The 17,371-nt window shown below is 43.6% G+C and overlaps 1 protein-coding gene across 1 annotated transcript in view; it reads right to left on the bottom strand.

The window, feature by feature from the left end:
• ATP6V0A2 (ATPase H+ transporting V0 subunit a2) overlaps window positions 1–17,371 on the bottom strand; it is a 37,466-nt gene that overhangs the window by 18,229 nt on the left and 1,866 nt on the right. The window contains exons 2-6 of the mRNA XM_061170429.1: window positions 13,689–13,767; window positions 11,476–11,573; window positions 9,559–9,696; window positions 8,453–8,541; window positions 7,147–7,273 (exon numbers count right to left, since the gene is read on the bottom strand). Coding sequence (XP_061026412.1) covers window positions 7,147–7,273; window positions 8,453–8,541; window positions 9,559–9,696; window positions 11,476–11,573; window positions 13,689–13,767 — 531 coding nt within the window. The remainder of the gene's footprint in view (window positions 1–7,146; window positions 7,274–8,452; window positions 8,542–9,558; window positions 9,697–11,475; window positions 11,574–13,688; window positions 13,768–17,371) is intronic.

The raw sequence follows: 17,371 nt of genomic DNA, 5'->3' as shown, positions 1-17,371 counted from the left end.
AAAGTACGTAATGTGCCAAATGGAGATAAGGGCAATAAAGACAGTAAAGCTGGGAGGGGTGACAGGGAGAAAGAGGCTGGGGGTTGAGCTTTTAAATCGGGCAAGGAGAGAAGGCCTCCCTGAGAAGGGGACATCTGGGCCTAGAGGAGTGAAGGGGGTGAGGGAGTGAGCCACGTGGATCCTGGGAAAGAGCCTCCTGAGCCCGAGGAAAAGCTCGTGCAGAGGCAAGACGAGGGGAAGCGAGAAGGCCAGCCTGGCTGAAGAGAAATGGCCAGAGGGGTGACAAGATGGGACACCGTGAGACAGGAAGCCACAGGAGGACTTTAAGGCAGGACGGGGGGTGTGGTGGTGAGACGCTCTGACTCGTTTTACAGGGATCATTCTGGATGCTAGGCGGATAAGAGTTGAGCAGGCACTTACTGAGTCAGGCAAGCCTGGACGGGCAGGTCTGGGGGGGGGAGATCGGGAGTTCAGTTTTAGGTGTCACATGGAAATGTCTTCCAGAAACTTCAAAGGTATGGAGGGGCCAGTTAAATAGAAGTCTGGTATTCAGGGGAGAGGTCCAAGCCAGATATATACATTCGGGGGATGGTATTTAAAGCCATGAAGTTACTTGGGATCCCTAAGGGCACAGAGGAGAGAAGCAATCCAAGAATTGAGCTCTGGGGCAGAGGCGATGGGGAACAGGTTGGGGAGCTTCAGGCAGAGCAGAGGCACTTGGGTGCTGAAGGCAAGGACGCAGGGCGGCCGGGAAAGGGGGAGGCCAGGGAGGTGGCGGGCGGAGGAGACGGCTGAGAGGTTGGGAGACTGGTTACATCGAATAAATAAGTAAATTACACAATTCATGAACTGTATTGAGGATAAGGGAAGCCAGATTTCTCACTGTCAGAAGAGAGTGAAAAACACCGAAAAAGAGACGTCCAGAGTCGTAGGTTAGAGTCTGAACAAACGGTTTTATAATAAACGTGCACAGGTAGCTGCAGAAGTGGATACAGCTGTGTGTGTGCGCGTGTGTGTGTGCGTGTGTGCGTGTGCGCATGTGTGCGTGTGTGTGCATGTGTGCGTGTGTGTGTGCGTGTGTGCGTGTCCATGTTTTGACTGCTGAAAGGGCCCAGAAGCCACGACACTCCAGTACATGATGAGAACTCAAACATCCAGATCCTTGTTTCTAAATTCCATCCTCTACTAAAAGGAACGAGCGGTCCTTGAAGGAATGGCTGACTCCAGACAGAGGCAGGGACCATCCTGTGGTGCCAGAAAGCAAGGGATTGCTCAGTGAATGCTGCAGACGTGCCAAAGGCCAGAGGAACATGCACGAAGGGACTCCCACTGGCCAAATCAGGGACAATTTGGGCATCAAAGTAAAAAGAACTGGGACTTTCCTGGTGGCGCAGTGGTTAATAATCCACCTGCCAATGCAGGGGACACGGGTTCGAGCCCTGGTCCAGGAAGACCCCACATGCCGCGGAGCAACTAAGCCCGTGAGCCACAACTACTGAGCCTATGCTCTAGAAGCCACGAGCCACAACTACTGAGCCTGCGTGCTGCAACTACTGAAGCCCGTGCGCCTAGAGCCTGTGCTCCGCAACAAGAGAAGCCACCACAATGAGAAGCCCGCACACCGCAATGAAGAGTAGCCCCCGCTCACTGCAACTAGAGAAAGCCCGCGCGCAGCAACGAAGACCCAGTGCGGCCAAAAGTAAATAAATAAAATTTTTAAAATAAATAATAAAAAGGATCGTAACAGATTACAAGTCATTAAATAAATAGGAATGCCTAAGTCCGTGGATGAATGAGCGAGTGACTGAGAGGGCAGGGAAAGCACTGCCTTCTGCAGAACGGTAACTAGTAAGTACAGAAGGATGGGAACAGAGTAACCACCTGGCAACCGCAATAGAGGTGATGGGTTCAAGAGAGTCATCGTGGAGGCTGAGGCTGGTGGGCAGAGGTTTGCTGAGGAACAAGGCCCCAGTAACCTAGGAATACCTCCTCACCAACTAGTAATCAATTAAATCGGGCAAAATGGTGACATGAAGGTGGAGAAACCTGGACGACACCAACATGACCAGGCCGATACTACGTGCCTCCTGGTGGGAGGTGCTAAGAGGGCCAGATAATTGACTCCATGGTGTTCCCACCAGCAACGTGTGATCCGAGCCTGGTCATGAGGAAGCGCGGAACGGACCCCAAGGGAGGGTCATCCTGCAGAATGTGATGCCTGTCCCGAATGCAAAGCATAGTCCCAGGCAGGGCAGTGGACCAGAAAGGAAACAATGCAAACTGTGGGGAATTTGAGTGGCATGTTTGTATTGGACCAAGTGTTGCATCTGTGTTGATTTTTCTCATTTGGGGGGTTGTACGGTGGTTATATAAAATAGCGTCCTTATGAGGGGGCAACACACACATGTCCACGGCTTCCTCGCAGAAGGTATGGAAGGAGCCTAATGAAAATGGGGATAGATATGCAGAAAGAGTGAGTGGAGTATATGTGGCAAAATGTTAATAATTGGGAAATCTGGGTGAAGAGATAGAAGAAGACTTTGTTCTCTTCTGACAACTTTTCTGTAAACTGAAATTATTTCAAAATAAATTATTGAAGAAACTACCCGGGGGGAGACTTCCCTGGTGGCGCAGTGGTTAAGTACCCGCCTGCCAATGCAGAGGACACGGGTTCGAGCCCTGGTCCGGGAAGATCCCACATGTCGCAGAGCAACTAAGCCCGTGCACCACAGCTACTAAGCCTACGCTCTAGAGCCCGCGAGCCACAACTACTGAGCCCATGTGCCACAGCTACTGAAGCCTGCGTGCCTAGAGCCCATGCTCCACAACAAGAGAAGCCACCGCAATGAGAAGCTGGCGCACCGCAACTAAGAGTAGCCCCCGCTCGCCGCAACTAGAGAAAGCCCGCGCGCAGCAACAAAGACCCAACGCAGCCAAAAATAAAATTAAAAAAAAAAAAAAAGTAATGTTTGTGAAATTCTTACCTAATAAACTAGGATATTCATGTTTAAAAAGTGTTTTTAAAAAAAAAAAAAGAGGGGGCTTCCCTGGTGGCGCAGTGGTTGAGAATCTGCCTGCCAATGCAGGGGACACAGGTTCGAGCCCTGGTCTGGGAAGATCCCACGTGCCGCGGAGCAACTGGGCCCGTAAGCCACAATTACTGAGCCTGCGCGTCTGGAGCCTGTGCTCTGCAACAAAAGAGGCCGTGATAGTGGGAGGCCCGCGCACCGCGATTTAGAGTGGCCCCCGCTTGCCACAACTAGAGAAAGCCCTTGCACAGAAACGAAGACCCAACAGAGCCACAAATAAAAATAAAATAAATAAATTTAAATAGCACTTGGCAAACAAAGAGAGGGAAGAAAAATATAGTTAAAAAAAAAAAAAAGAAAAGAAAGAAAATACCCAAGGGGAAGAAAGAAATGGTATTTATAGTGAATTTGATTTTGAAGATTCCTTAACAATTTTAAAAATAGTACTGTGTCAGGGAACACAACCACCTAAGACATAATATGGAACACGGATGTATGCAACATAAAAAATACAAATCATAAAACCACATGAAACTGCCTGAGTCCAGCTTTGACAGAGAGACTGGCCAGCATCTAGAAATGATACTGACAAAGGAGAAAATGGCTAGAAATATGCTCTGGGGTCTGTAAGGACTTTAAGGGGTCGACCCAAAAGGTATTAAACATGACACTATAAATAAATCCTAGAACCTGAGTAAAAGTTACCAGATCAAATCTCATATCCTCCCCAGAACAAGGACTAACAGAATGCACACTGAAACATAAACAGCGACTCTCTCCAAGCAGGAGGATTACAGGTGACTGATTTTCTTCTTCACGTTTTCTATACTGTTCCCAATTTTCTAATAACGAGCACGCATTTCCTTTGTAGTCATGGGGGAGGGAGGAGTTGTAGTTTCAAGAGATATGTATCTGCCAATTATACTTCAAGAAAAAAATTAGAAATGAAGAAAAAGTAAAGAATTCTTTTAAAAAATATATACATCTCTAACTATGTCTCCATATTTCTTCACAGACATTTAATGCCCTTTAACAAATATGGTAAAAACTCAGCACGAAAGAGCTTAGACATTGTATAGAAAAAAAATTTTTTTTACAGAGTAAATGCTCTGCATGAGAATGATGGATATGTTCTTTTAATCAAAGAAAAAACTCAAAGAACATGTAAATGCTACTTCAGAACAGTTTTAATCTTCACCTTTACATAGAGAGGCCGTAATGGTCACAGGTGAAGGATAATCAACATATTGCTACCGGCAGTTTCAGGAGCCACAAAAAATATCACAGGTGTATGGTTAACGAACAGCTTGATGGATTAGATTTTCCAACGTGTGTGGTTTACTTAGGCTGAACCTTATGAAAATTATTTCACAGCCAAACTCCTTTAGGTGTCAAAACTATTAATCTATGGAATATTACTCAGCCATAAAAAGAAATGAAATGGAGGTATTTGTAATGAGGTGGATGGAGTTAGAGTCTGTCATACAGAGTGAAGTAAGTCAGAAAGAGAAAAAGAAATACAGTATGCTAACACATATATATGGAATCTAAGGGAAAAAAAAAAAAAAAAAAAGGTCATGAAGAACCTAGTGGCAAGACGGGAATAAAGACACAGACCTACTAGAGAATGGACTTGAGGATATGGGGAGGGGGAGGGGTGAGATGTGACAGGGTGAGAGAGTGTCATGGACATATATACACTACCAAATGTAAAATAGATAGCTAGTGGGAAGCAACCGCATAGCACAGGGAGATCAGCTCGGTGCTTTGTGACCACCTAGAGGCGTGGGATAGGGAGGGTGGGAGGGAGGGAGATGCAAGAGGGAAGAGATATGGGAACATATGTATATGTATAACTGATTCACTTTGTTATAAAGCAGAAGCTAACACACCATTGTAAAGCAATTATACTTCAATAAAGATGTTTAAAAAAAAAAACTATTAATCTTAGAGCCAAAAATCCTGAAGCAAATTTAGGAAAGAAAACACGAACGCTTTTCTCAAAATTAAGAATCCCAAGTTCCTTTTCTACCCTTAGTAGATCAGTTCATCCTCACTTAGAGCAATATATAATAGTTATTTTTATGGTGAAGTCTTTTAAAAAAAAAAAAAATCACAGCTATTTTAAAAGGTAATGATGGCTTTGGCCACGCTGCTTCCCTTTCCGAATAATTCATTCCTGAAGCCTTAGATGTGCATTCGGGGATGGACCTGGAGAGGGGAGGGGAAGGGCAACAGTGGCCCAGGGCAAAGTCAGAGCCCAAGCAAAGTGAGGAGGCCCTGCTGTCCACACTAGGGGACAACCCGGGCTGGGGGCTGGGGAACTCGGAGTTCCATGCAGAGAGAAGAGCGGGGCAGCAGAGATGGGAAATCAATGGGCAGACTGGTCACATACAAGGGGACTGATCAAATAAGTATATTAGGGCTTCCCTGGTGGCACAGTGGTTGAGAATCCGCCTGCCAATGCAGAGGACATGGGTTCGAGCCCTGGTCCGGGAAGATCCCACATGCCGCGGAGCAACTAAGCCCGTGAGCCACAACTTCTGAGCCTGCGTGTGTAGAGCCTGTGCTCCACAACAAGAGAAGCCATGACAATGAGAAGCCCGCGCACCGCGATGAAGAGTAGCCCCCGCTCACCACAACTAGAGAAAGCCCGCGCACAGAAACAAAGACCCAACACAGCCAAAAATTAATTAATTAATTAATTAAAAAAACCAAAAAAACAAAAAAACAAGTATATTAACAATAATGGAAGCCAAGTTTGCCACCACGGAAGAAAGGAGTTACAAACACAGAAACAGAGAAACTTAGAGTGAACCCTGTGGTGTTGGACTGGAATCGGATGTAAACTCACAGTTTTCATATATACACACAGGTACAGAAATAAAGCTGTGAGTGTGGGTGCGAGCCCTGTGCGTGTGTGCGTCCTAGAGCCGTCCACTGACAGAGCTGGGAATAGCGACACCTCAGTCACCATGGGCACACCCAGAGACCGCACCCTGGCTTCTAATCACCATTCTCCACTAAAGAGAACCAGGTTCCTTGGAGAAATGGCCGATTCCAGATAGCTGCATGAGAGAAATGACAAGATGAATCTGGACATCTTGTTATGCAAGAAGGCAAAGAAGCATTCAAAAAATGACGGGAACATGTAAAAAGAAAACAAAAGCCAGCTAAATGGGCTCCAATGGCCAAATCTAGAGAATGTGAATATCAAAATAAAGAATTACAGTAACAGAGTATAACTCATTGAATAAAACAGGAAATAAATTAATGCACTGAAAATCTGATGAGAAATTGAGTACTTATAGGGTTTCAAAGCACTTCCCCCAAAACATGTACTAAATACAAAGGAAATGGAGTAATAAATTCGCAGTGGAGAAGCTTAGGAGTCACTACCTTGAACAGGTGATCAAAGTGAACATCACTAGTAATGGGACAAAGGAATTGTGCACCGCTGATGGGAAGCAGCATCACTTCCTGCCCAAGACACATAACTTGAATCTAATCATGAGAAAACATCAGACAAACCCAAACAGAGGGGCATTCTACCAAAGAAAAAACCACTGGTCTGTAATAATTTTTAAATATCCAGGTCATGAAGGTCAAGGTAAGACTTGAGAAATTATCCCAGAACGAAGGAGACCAAAGAGACATGACAATTAAGTCCAAAGCCTGATTCTAAACGAGACCCTTTGCTATAAAAGACAGTACTGTGGGAATTCCCTGGCGGTCCGGTGGTTAGGACTCAGAGCTTCCACTGCAGGGGGCCCGGGTTCCATTCCTGGTCGGGGAACTAGGATCCCGCGTGCTGCGCGGCCGCAAATAAATGAATAAATAAATGCCAAAAAAAACCCCAAAACAGACAGTGTTGGGACGGCTGGTGAAACCCAAACAGGATCTGAGGCTGGGAGCGTGGCGACGCATCCACGTCAACATCCCAGGCATACTATGGCGGTGCGGGAGGGAGTCCGCCATGTTAAGAACTACCCCCCAAACGCATCCAAGGATGGCAAGGCACGTGGTGGACAGCTCACTGAAGTGCTCCGCTCTGCACTGTGCCTCCAGCTTCAGCACAAGTCCGCCGCTGCTAAACGGGGAGGGGGTGCCCACTCACCGTTTCAGGGTCTTCCAGGGGCCCCTCCAGCTCTGCGTGCGTCACGATGCTGTGCCCTCTGCAGGCTCGCCACAGCGTTTTCCCGAATGCTTCGGCTTTCCCTTGGTTAATGAGGCCAGACACAAATCTGTGAGACACCAAAGGCTGTGGTCCAGTAAGCCCAATGAGGACTACCAAACCGCACGAAGAGGGCAGCGAAGACCTTCACGCCTGCCAAAGTGCTGGCGATATCCTCAAAGCCCTCCAACTGCAAAATATCTGAAATGCTGGATAAAATGTTTTTGAAACATCCTCTTCAATGTAGAGCTGAGCCCATAATTTAGAGAAATTCTTGGAATCCAAAATAAAACAGGACCTCGTAGCTGTGCCCTGATGTATGATACTGACCCGGTATCTTAAGGCCTTGGGTTTCAATGCCAGCAAGGGAGACAGGAGATGGGCACTGGGTCGATATCAGGTGAAGAGATGGAACTGAACCCCCAATGCCCCCAAAGTTGGGACTCTTGCCCCCCAACAAAGGGCTACACCTTAAGTGAACGGGTGGACTAGGAAAAACTCCATCTTGCAAAGGAGCCAACAAGCAAACTTGTTTATTTCGGCTTTGGTTTTGGAGAGAAGGGGAAGAGCATTACTTGAGAATTTACAAGCACGTGTTAGGGTGCATCAGGCAGAGAGAAAACAAACAGAAAAACAAAGAAACTCAAGCTGAGAAATTAACAACATGATTCCCGGTAGGTGGAGCGCTCCCAAGTACCTGACATACGTAAAAATAAGTTCTCTCTGAAAGAATACAGCCTCAGACTAAACATCATTGAATTCCTACACATAAGGAATGGAGGAACAGTTCATAATAAAAAGAAATCACAAATCACATGAGGAAACACGTTACCATTAGTTCAAGTAAACAGAGAGAGTGAACAGTAGAAAGAGACCCTTAAAATACGATTCGTAAATAAACCAACTCAGTTTAGCCCCTATGTTTCCTCAAACAAAATAGGACTTGACGCTTCAATGACCAATTATTTTAGGCTATGGAGTAACGAAGAATGGCACAACTGGCATAAATTCCTTCTTTCCACCTCATTATACCGAAACAAGAAATTCCCATCGTATTGAGCTAAAAAGTCAATACAGCTGAGTGATTCAACTCAACAAATACAGGAGTACAGTGTTTTCTTAAACAAATATTCACTTTCTTTCATTCCGTCACTGGCTTTCAGACGGTGGCCGTCCTTCCACTCAACAGAGCTCGTCTCCCACGGACAAGAAGGACAGTGTAAAGCTCGACCCGCCGGTTGTCACTTACCCCAGTTTTGCCCCCAGCCTCTGCATACAGCTGTAGTCCAACAAAGAATCGTTCTCCAAGGGAGGGAATTCTTCGTAAGTGGGTTCAAACTACAAAGAGATATGAAACCAAGTGTGTCTCACTGAAAGTGACACTTTAATTCTCAAGTCATGTTTCCAAACAAGTGTGCAGGGCATGGGAACTCAGACCTGGGTGCCAAGGCCCCAAGGTAACTCAGACATGTAACTCAGCTCTGATAGATAAAGACCGTAACTTCCCTGTCCCTTATTTGTAAGCTAGTTGAAGACATTTACATGAAAGTACAGTTATAATTTATGTCATTGCCTTAATCCAAGGCAGAGTAACTGTATCAGAGGTCACCGCTACAGGAAGTGAAACACAGTTCACAAGGGACATACTTCTCCCCTCTCTGATACTCAGCTGAGTACCGTACGACTGCGTAGGCTGTTCTTTATTCCCATACAGATTTTTTTTTTTACTTCCATTACTCTCAGCAATTTGAGAAGAAAAAAAACAAACTAAATTTTAGAGTTCGACTTCCAGTGTTCAATTTTTTCTCACCACCATAAGATTTTTTTCAACTGCAAACTAAAGCATTTCATGAATTGGAAGTAGTTATGGTTAAAACCAACCAACACAGGAGAGGCTTAAAGCTTCTCTTAATGTCATATAATCCAGCTGAAAGATAAAGCTAAGCTCAAAATGTATCTCATTTTTTTTAAATGTATCTTTTTTTTTTTTTTTAATTTTTGGCTGCGTTGGGTCTTCGTTGCTGTGCGCGGGCTTTCTCTAGTTGCGGCGAGCGGGGGCTACTCCTTGTTGAGGAAGGAGTATCTCTTCCAATGAGGAAGTCCCTCTATCTCTTTTAAAAAGCAACACCTCTACAGGAGTTGATAACAAAACCCGAAACTTTACGGGAACGAGAATTTTATAAAAGAAATATACTTCTGGGACTTCCCTGGTGGCCCAGGGGTTAAGACTCCGTGCTTCCACTACAGGGGGCACGGGTTCGATCCCCGGTCAGGGAACTAAGATCCTGCATGCCGCGTGGCGCAACCCAAAAAAAGAAAGAAAGAAATGCACTTCCTCCCGAGCGTCGCCAGTACCTCCAGGTTGCGCTTGACGAAGGTCTTGGTCACTCGCAGCATGTGGGTGTACTCAGTCAGCTCCAGGAGGTTCCTCCTCAGCTTCTCCTTGTTCTTCGTGACCTCCCTCAGCTCAGCCTCTAGCTTCTGCAACTGCTCCTGAAATGAAACAGCAGCAGGGTTACTTCCAAGTCTGGTTCTAACACTCTTTTCACAGTACCCCAGAACTAGCAGAGGTTTTAAAAAGCATCATGTATGAGAGTTCGATAGGGATATGAAAACACGCACGGGTTTTTAAAGTCCATCATTTACTGCTTCATATTAATTCAGGTACCTGTGATGGCAAGCACGCAGATGCCGTGATGACTATGAGTGCCCTACGGCTGGACCCAATCTCTAATCTCAGGTCCTGTCCTTTCTTCTGGTTTCCCTTCATCTGCTTATCCATTACCAATACACCAAAGAGTTTTCCTTTTTCAAGACTACATTTCCTTTTATTTGCAACACAGAAAAATTTTAGATAATCTTTCCCAAACATATTATTCCTGGTCTCTAGCTTAAGAGTTTCTATGCAGCTGCACTTACACAATTAATTAAGCATAAAAATACTTGAGAACGAATCTTCTTTAACAATTAGTTATATACCAAGCATCCTTAACAATCCTTAAGTATTAAGACAATAGAAGCAGAAATCTGTAAAACAACCCACTGACTCAATAAAAACGGTATTCAAACAAATCACTTGACATGCTACATTCAGTTACTTGTGTTCTGCCTTATAAAAACGATAAGCAGCCAGTAATCACTGTATTTGTAATTACATCAAAAGCGACACACCAAACAGGCCAAACCAGATGACTGCTCTCATCTGACTGTACAGTTCTCTCTAGAGTCCATTCATATACCAACTGTTAAATGACATCCTCCCAGAAAAACAAACAGAGCAGCCAGCAATGGAATGGTCCTAATTATACAGTACTAATTGTTTTAGAAGAGCTGTAAAGGGCTCTAGTCTATTTCCCAGTGTGATGAATTATCAGATGATTAGACCAAAACCTCAAGAGATAACTCATGGGGGGGAAGCGGGGATGCTAATGTACAAGCCAGTGCTCTCACGGTGGTGGGGGACTCCAGAAGAAGGAATCCCATTTGCTGCCCATGGGGAACCACCTAGCACCTTCACACGAGCTTCTGAAAATTAGAGGGGGAAGGGTCAGGGTGAACTGGGGAGAATGTGAAGGGCACAGGCCTGAAGCCTCGATGACTTGCAGTAGGAGAGGCACGCTAAGGCCTGCACAGGCCCAGAAGTCACATCACATGAGCCCAGATCTCACAACCTAATTCTTGTTAGTCTCTGTTCAATACCATCTGTCTTACATTTTATTTTTTTCTAATATATACTTTTTTTTTTTTTAATTTATTTATTTTTATTTTTGGCTGCGTTGGGTCTTCGTTGCTGCACGCGGGCTTTCTCTAGTTGCAGCGAGTGGGGGCTACTCTTCATTGCAGTGCAGAGGCTTCTCATTGAGGTGGCTTCTCTTGTTGTGGAGCACGAGCCCTAGGCGCGCAGGCTCAGTAGTTGTGGCTCGCGGGCTCTAGAGCACAGGCTCAGTAGTTGTGGCACACGGGCTTAGTTGCTCCACAGCATGTGGGATCTTCCCGGACCAGGGCTCGAACCTGTGTCCCCTGCAGTGGCAGGCAGATTCTTTACCACTGCACCACCAGGGAAGCCCTGTCTTACATTTTAAAAGAAAACTGAATTCCAGTTAAAATTTATCACAGATAACCTGTTACTGAGAATTAACCATAATACGGTCCTTTGCTTTTCATTCCACGGTGTTGAGAAGAAAGGCAGAAAAGCACTAGACAATATAAAGTAAGTGAATAAGCAGTCTCTGAGGTTAGTGACCTAAAACCGCTTCTTCAGAAACTAGTTACCTGCATTTCGAGCACTTGTTTAAGAGGCGGTGCAGGAGGACTGGTCTCTCCCTCAGGGAGGGGAATATCAGCTCTATTAATTTCCTGCACCAAATATGCTGTGGAAATAAAAGTTAAACAAATTAGACTCAAAAACTTACTACAGGACATTTCAGTGAGAACATTTTACATCCCAACCTTTCCCAGGTCATCTAAAAACTAACGTCTAAATGCATAAAATCTTGCCTGTCCCAACTGACTGATAGGATGACTTTTGCAGCCTTGCTTCCAAAGATCTGCAAAATAATTCTGCCTAGAGAGAGCAGTGTGCAGTGACAAAACAAACAGTAACCTGGATACACATTTTCTGAAATTCCCCACGTCCTTCATTTCTAAAACTCTAGTTAAAGAACTTTGGAGTCACAGTTGCCTCTGCACCTGTAAAGGAAGCAGAAGGTTAAGGACACACTTGGAAGTGCAGGAATAATCCATTGATGGACCTGTAATCGTCCCCACCAGAGACATCCGTGCAACCTCCCTGCAGACGCCATTAGGAGGAAATACACATCCACCAGGAAAAACACATCCTCTATCAGTCTCCTCTATAAGGAGGAGACCACAGGGCAGAAAGCCAGGTTCTCCTGAGTCCCCAGTTAGCCGTGATGTTTTAACTTAGAGCAACTTCCACTGCCTTCTCTACTTACATTAAAAACTAGATTCATGAAACTAATAATGAACCAGCCAAAAAAAACTTAATTTCTTTAGTTTACATTTTCAATTCCATGAAGCGTTCTTTTCCTTAGGATAAAAGTCATAATACCTGGTAAAGTCATTACCAGATATAATATACTGGAGAAATGTTAACTAGTTATTTTATTAGAAAGAGAGAGAGAGAAAGATAAAGAGAAAGGAAGGAAGGAAGGAAGGAGAGAGAGAGAGAGAGAGAGAGAGAGAGAAAGTAAGAAAGAAAGAAAGAAAGAAAGAAAGAAAGAAAGAAAGAAAGAAAGAAAGAAAGAAAGAAAGAAAGAAAGAAAGAAAAGAAAGAAAGAGGGAGAGAGAGAGAAAGGGAAGGAGGAAGGGAGGAGGGAGGAAGAAAAGCGATGATGTCTTACCCATAAGATAGCAAAGGCAGCACTGGGTTTAAGAGCTTTCTGGAAATGGATGTAAGTTTTTTTAACCTATTTTTTATACCTAAATTTACTTGAGAGTTCATTTTCTTTTTAAGTCTGCATTCTTTTTGAAACAGTCTAAGCTACAGAAAGTCCTGGACACGTCTAATGTGTTGTCACTCCTGCCCCACCTTTGAAAACTCATTCCAAATATACGACCTGTCCAATGACTTATATATATGGCAAGGATGGGAATGTGGTATCACCCTACCCTACATGATCCACACAAATAACTGGGACCTCAAACAATATGCAGAGGACTAGACTTCAGATGACTAACAAGTTTCTTTCCATCTTAAAAATCCCCAATTAAAAAATATAAAATCCACAATAATTAACTGCTATTAGAAATCATTCCAAAAGTCATCTTCTCTCCCCTCCTCAACACCCTCACCCCCAGGTTTTTCTGTTCATCCCTCTAAAAACAAATTTGGTACTTTAGACAATTACTGGCATCGTTCTCCCCTCTCTACTTCAGTCAGAATTTCAAGGTTTGAATTGATAAAGACTATTTTATTTTAGGCTAAGACGTTAAAGGTTTCACGGCTGAGTTTTAATGGTTAACAGTCAGAGAACACTGATCTCTGCAAAGGAAGCCCTGAAAAAAAGGAAATTATCAACCAATGTCTCTGCCATTTCCTACCTCCCCTGTTCTCTGGTATAATTTTAAGTAATATATTAATGTGTATACAATGTTTTTAAGTTACAATAAATTACAAGGGATTGGCTAAATAAATTATAGCACATTAATACCACAAAATACTATGCAACCATTATAAACAATGATGAGTCAATCTGTTTATTGACATGAAAAGATGTTAAAGTACCATCAAATGAGAAACAAAGCTAATAACAAAATAACCTGACCATTATGTATGTAAATCCTTACTTTTATAGATGAATAGTAAAAAAATATATAAACCTACATAATAGTGAATACATGAATGGTGAGAATATGGACAACTTCTTTTTTCCTTTCTACTTGTCTAGATTTTCTACTTTTTCTAAAGTGAACAAGGTTTACTTATATAACAATAATTATTTAAGTTATTAAAATAAACTTACCCAATATTCGCTCTAGTTCTTCACACCTCTTCACCTCACCAACAAATTTTCTTTGGAAAGAACTTACATTCTGGTTCAGCTGAGAAAAAGATGAAAATTTTGCTTTGAATTTTCTACAATTTAAAAATAAACTCGATTTTATAAATAAAATATGATAGTCAAGGGTTTGGGGGGAAGCACATCCTCGTATACTACTGAATAGGAGTATAAGCTGACACATCTTTTCTGGAAAGCGATTTGGCAACTGTTACCGAAAAAAAAGCCTGAAAAATATCCTCTGGCCCAGAAATATCCCGTGAAGAAATTCAACCTAAAGGAACAAACTATGGATACGGACAAAAATTTATCTAAAAGAGCATCAACCTCAGGGATAGAGAAAAAATGATTAACAGTGGAAAACTGGTTAAAGAAATCATAGTCTATATCCACACCGTGGGACACTACTCAGCAGTAAAAAGGAACAAACTGACACATCAACGTGACAGAGGATGTACACAAACATGATGTAAATGAAAGACACAGAAGACCACATATTGTGTGACTCCATTTCTACGGAATGTTCAAGAAAGGAAAACCTAGAGGCAGAAAGTAGGTTAGTGATTGCCTGGGTCTTGGGGTAGGGAGGCGGATGACCTGTAAATGAGCATAAGGGACCTTACTGGGATGATGTGACGGTCCAAAACCGGATTGTGGCAATGGACATGCTACTCAGAAAATTTTCTAAAAACCAACGAATTGTACACTTGAAATGGGTGAATTTTATGATACACATCAATAAAGTTGTATAAAAATTATGGTTCAGTAATATAACTGATTACTATGCACTTATTAAAAATTATGTTTTAAATGATGAGGTATTTGATTATATTAAGAAATTATTATTAAAATTTTTAGGTATGATAATGGTATTGTGGTTATGATTTTTTTAGGGTCCTTACCTTTTAGAGATACTTATTGAAATATTTATGAGTGAAATTATACATCTGGGATTTGCTTCAAAATGATCTTGTCTGATGGGTGGGTTTTTTTGGACCACACGGCTTTTGAGATCTTAGTTCCCCAACCAGGTCTCAAACCTGGACCCGGCAGTGAAAGCGCCGAGTCCTAACCACTGGACCTCCAGGGAAGTCCCGCCATTGGTTTATAATATGGGTCCACAGAAGTTCACTGTTCCCATATACTCTCTCCCTTACTTAACATCTTACCAGGACTTCCCTGGTGGCGCAGTGGTTAAGAATCCTCCTGCCAATGCAGGGGACACGGGTTTGAGCCCTGGTCCGGCAAGATCCCACATGCCGCAGAGCAACTAAACCCATGTGCCACAACTACTGAGCCTGTGCTCTAGAGCCCACGAGCCACAACTACTGAGCCCCTGTGCCACAACTACTGAAGCCCACGCACCTAGAGCCCGTGCTCCGCAACAAGAGAAGCCAGCGCGATAGCCTGCGCACCGCAAAGAAGAGTAGTCCCCGCTTGCTGCAACTAGAGAAAGCCCGCCCGCAGCAACAAGGACCCAATGCAGCCAAAAAATAAAGAAATTTATTAAAACAAACAAAAAAATCTTACCATATAAAGCTTAAAGCCATAAAAAAAATTGTAATACAATATTTAATAAAATGCAGAAATTAGTCATACATGATTTGTGTGTGAAAAAAGACTAAAGATATTATCAGTGTGGCTCCAATTATCTAAAAATACCTATGTACATACATTTTAAAATATTATTAGAAGGCTTCCCCGGTGGCGCAGTGGTTAAGAATCTGCCTGCCAATGCAGGGGACACGGGTTCAAGCCCTGGTCCGGGAAGATCCCACATGCCTTGGAGCAACTAAGCCCGTGCGCCACAACTACTGAGCCTGTGCCCTAGAGCCTTCGAGCCACAGCTACTGAAGCCCACGCGCCTCTAGCCCGTGCCCCACAACAAGAGAAGCCACCGCAATGAGAAGCCCACGCACAGCAACGAAGACCTAACGCAGCCAAAAATAAATAAATTTATTAAAATAATATTATTATTAGAAAAATAATGTTTGATTGGACAATATGAACCAAAAAGGTAAAGTGTTTGTTTCTAGGTAATGGGATCATGGAAATTAGTATCTCATGTTTCCCTAATTTCCCACAATGGACGTATATTACTTTCACAATTTTTTAAATTACAGTAATCATTCACATTGAAAGGCATTTGGGGCAAGAATTCTACCTTTACTCCGTGCAGTGTTATACTGGGCACTCTCAAAAAGGAGAATTAGAAACAGCTTGGCATGAAGCTGCTTGAACAACCTGAGAATGTCTACCCCAAAGGCTTGGTTCTTGTTCAGTTTTTGGAAAATTTTTTTTAAAAAGTTAACCAGAAGAAAGATAAAAATTTGCATTTCACTTCTGTTTGTCACATTCGCATTCATTTCTGGAAGTCATATTAATCTGAAGTAGTAACCACTTTCGAGTTCCTAATGATTCAGACACAATCTATCTCAACAGAGCTTAGAATGAGCAGAGGACGCTACCCGTCAAAAGCCGTCTATTAATGACATGACTTCTCAGTTTCACTGTCTTTTCCGTCAGTATCAAACACTAACTCAAATTGTACACTATGGTTCCACATATAGAATCTTCACGAAGAGGCAAATTTCTGTGGCAACAACACACACGATTGGATCTGACATCCGCCGTCACCATCTTACACAGTATGTTAACTGTTTTTTTCTGTTGTGTGGTTTCTTTTATAAAGTTTTGCTTCTATTTTCTTTTTAGGGAGGCAACAGCACCCTTAATTCCAGGTTAACGCTATGAAGTACATTTTTTTTTTAATTATTTATTTATTTATTTTTGGCTGCGTTGGGTCTTCGTTGCTGCGCGCGGGCTTTCTCTAGTTGCAGCGAGCAGGGCCTACTCTTCGTCGCGGTGCTCAGGCTTCTCACTGCAGTGGCTTCTCTTGTTGCAGAGCACGGGCTCTAGGCGCGCGGGCTTCAGTAGTTGCAGCACGCGGGCTCAGTAGTTGTGGCTCGCAGGCTCTAGAGCATGGGCTCAGTAGTTGTGGTGCACAGTGGGGCTCAGTTGCTCCGCGGCATGTGGGATCTTCCCAGACCAGGGATCGAACCTGTGTCCCCTGCATTGGCAGGCAGATTCTTAACCACTGCGCAACCAGGGAAGCCCTATGAAGTACATTTTAATGCAGATTCGTTTTTAACACTAACATTTAACCTAGAAAAACCAGTAGAGGCTGCCTGGTGGTTTTGACCGGTATCCACGCCATCGATATTCCCACTCCAGCAGCTAACCGACAAAAGGTGAACGCTGTCCTCAAATTCCAGACCCTTAGAAAAGTGAGATGGACTTGCCCTTCACTGAGTCCTACTGGTGAGTTAAATAACCTTTCTTTTCCAGGTCTTCTCTTTGGCTGTCACTACAGAAACCGCTGCCCTGCCTCCTTTCCCTTAGAAGGATCACTAAAAGGAAAGGCGGAAACTCTCCAGCCTCTGCAAATCAGAAAAGACAGACGTCAGGGATCCCACCTGGTGAGCGCAAAGTCAGGAAGAAATTCCAGAAGAGAGCAGAAAAAGTGTCAGGTGACAGAGCTTTCTGCACTAGCACCTGTGCTGCTTGACAGTCATCCCAAAGACAGACACACACACACACACAGACACACACACACACACACACACACACACACACACCCCTGAGCT

Source organism: Eubalaena glacialis, chromosome 15 (genome assembly GCF_028564815.1).
Source record: "Eubalaena glacialis isolate mEubGla1 chromosome 15, mEubGla1.1.hap2.+ XY, whole genome shotgun sequence".
Taxonomy (NCBI): Eukaryota; Metazoa; Chordata; class Mammalia; order Artiodactyla; family Balaenidae; genus Eubalaena; species Eubalaena glacialis.
This window is presented reverse-complemented; position numbering and strand designations above follow the sequence as displayed.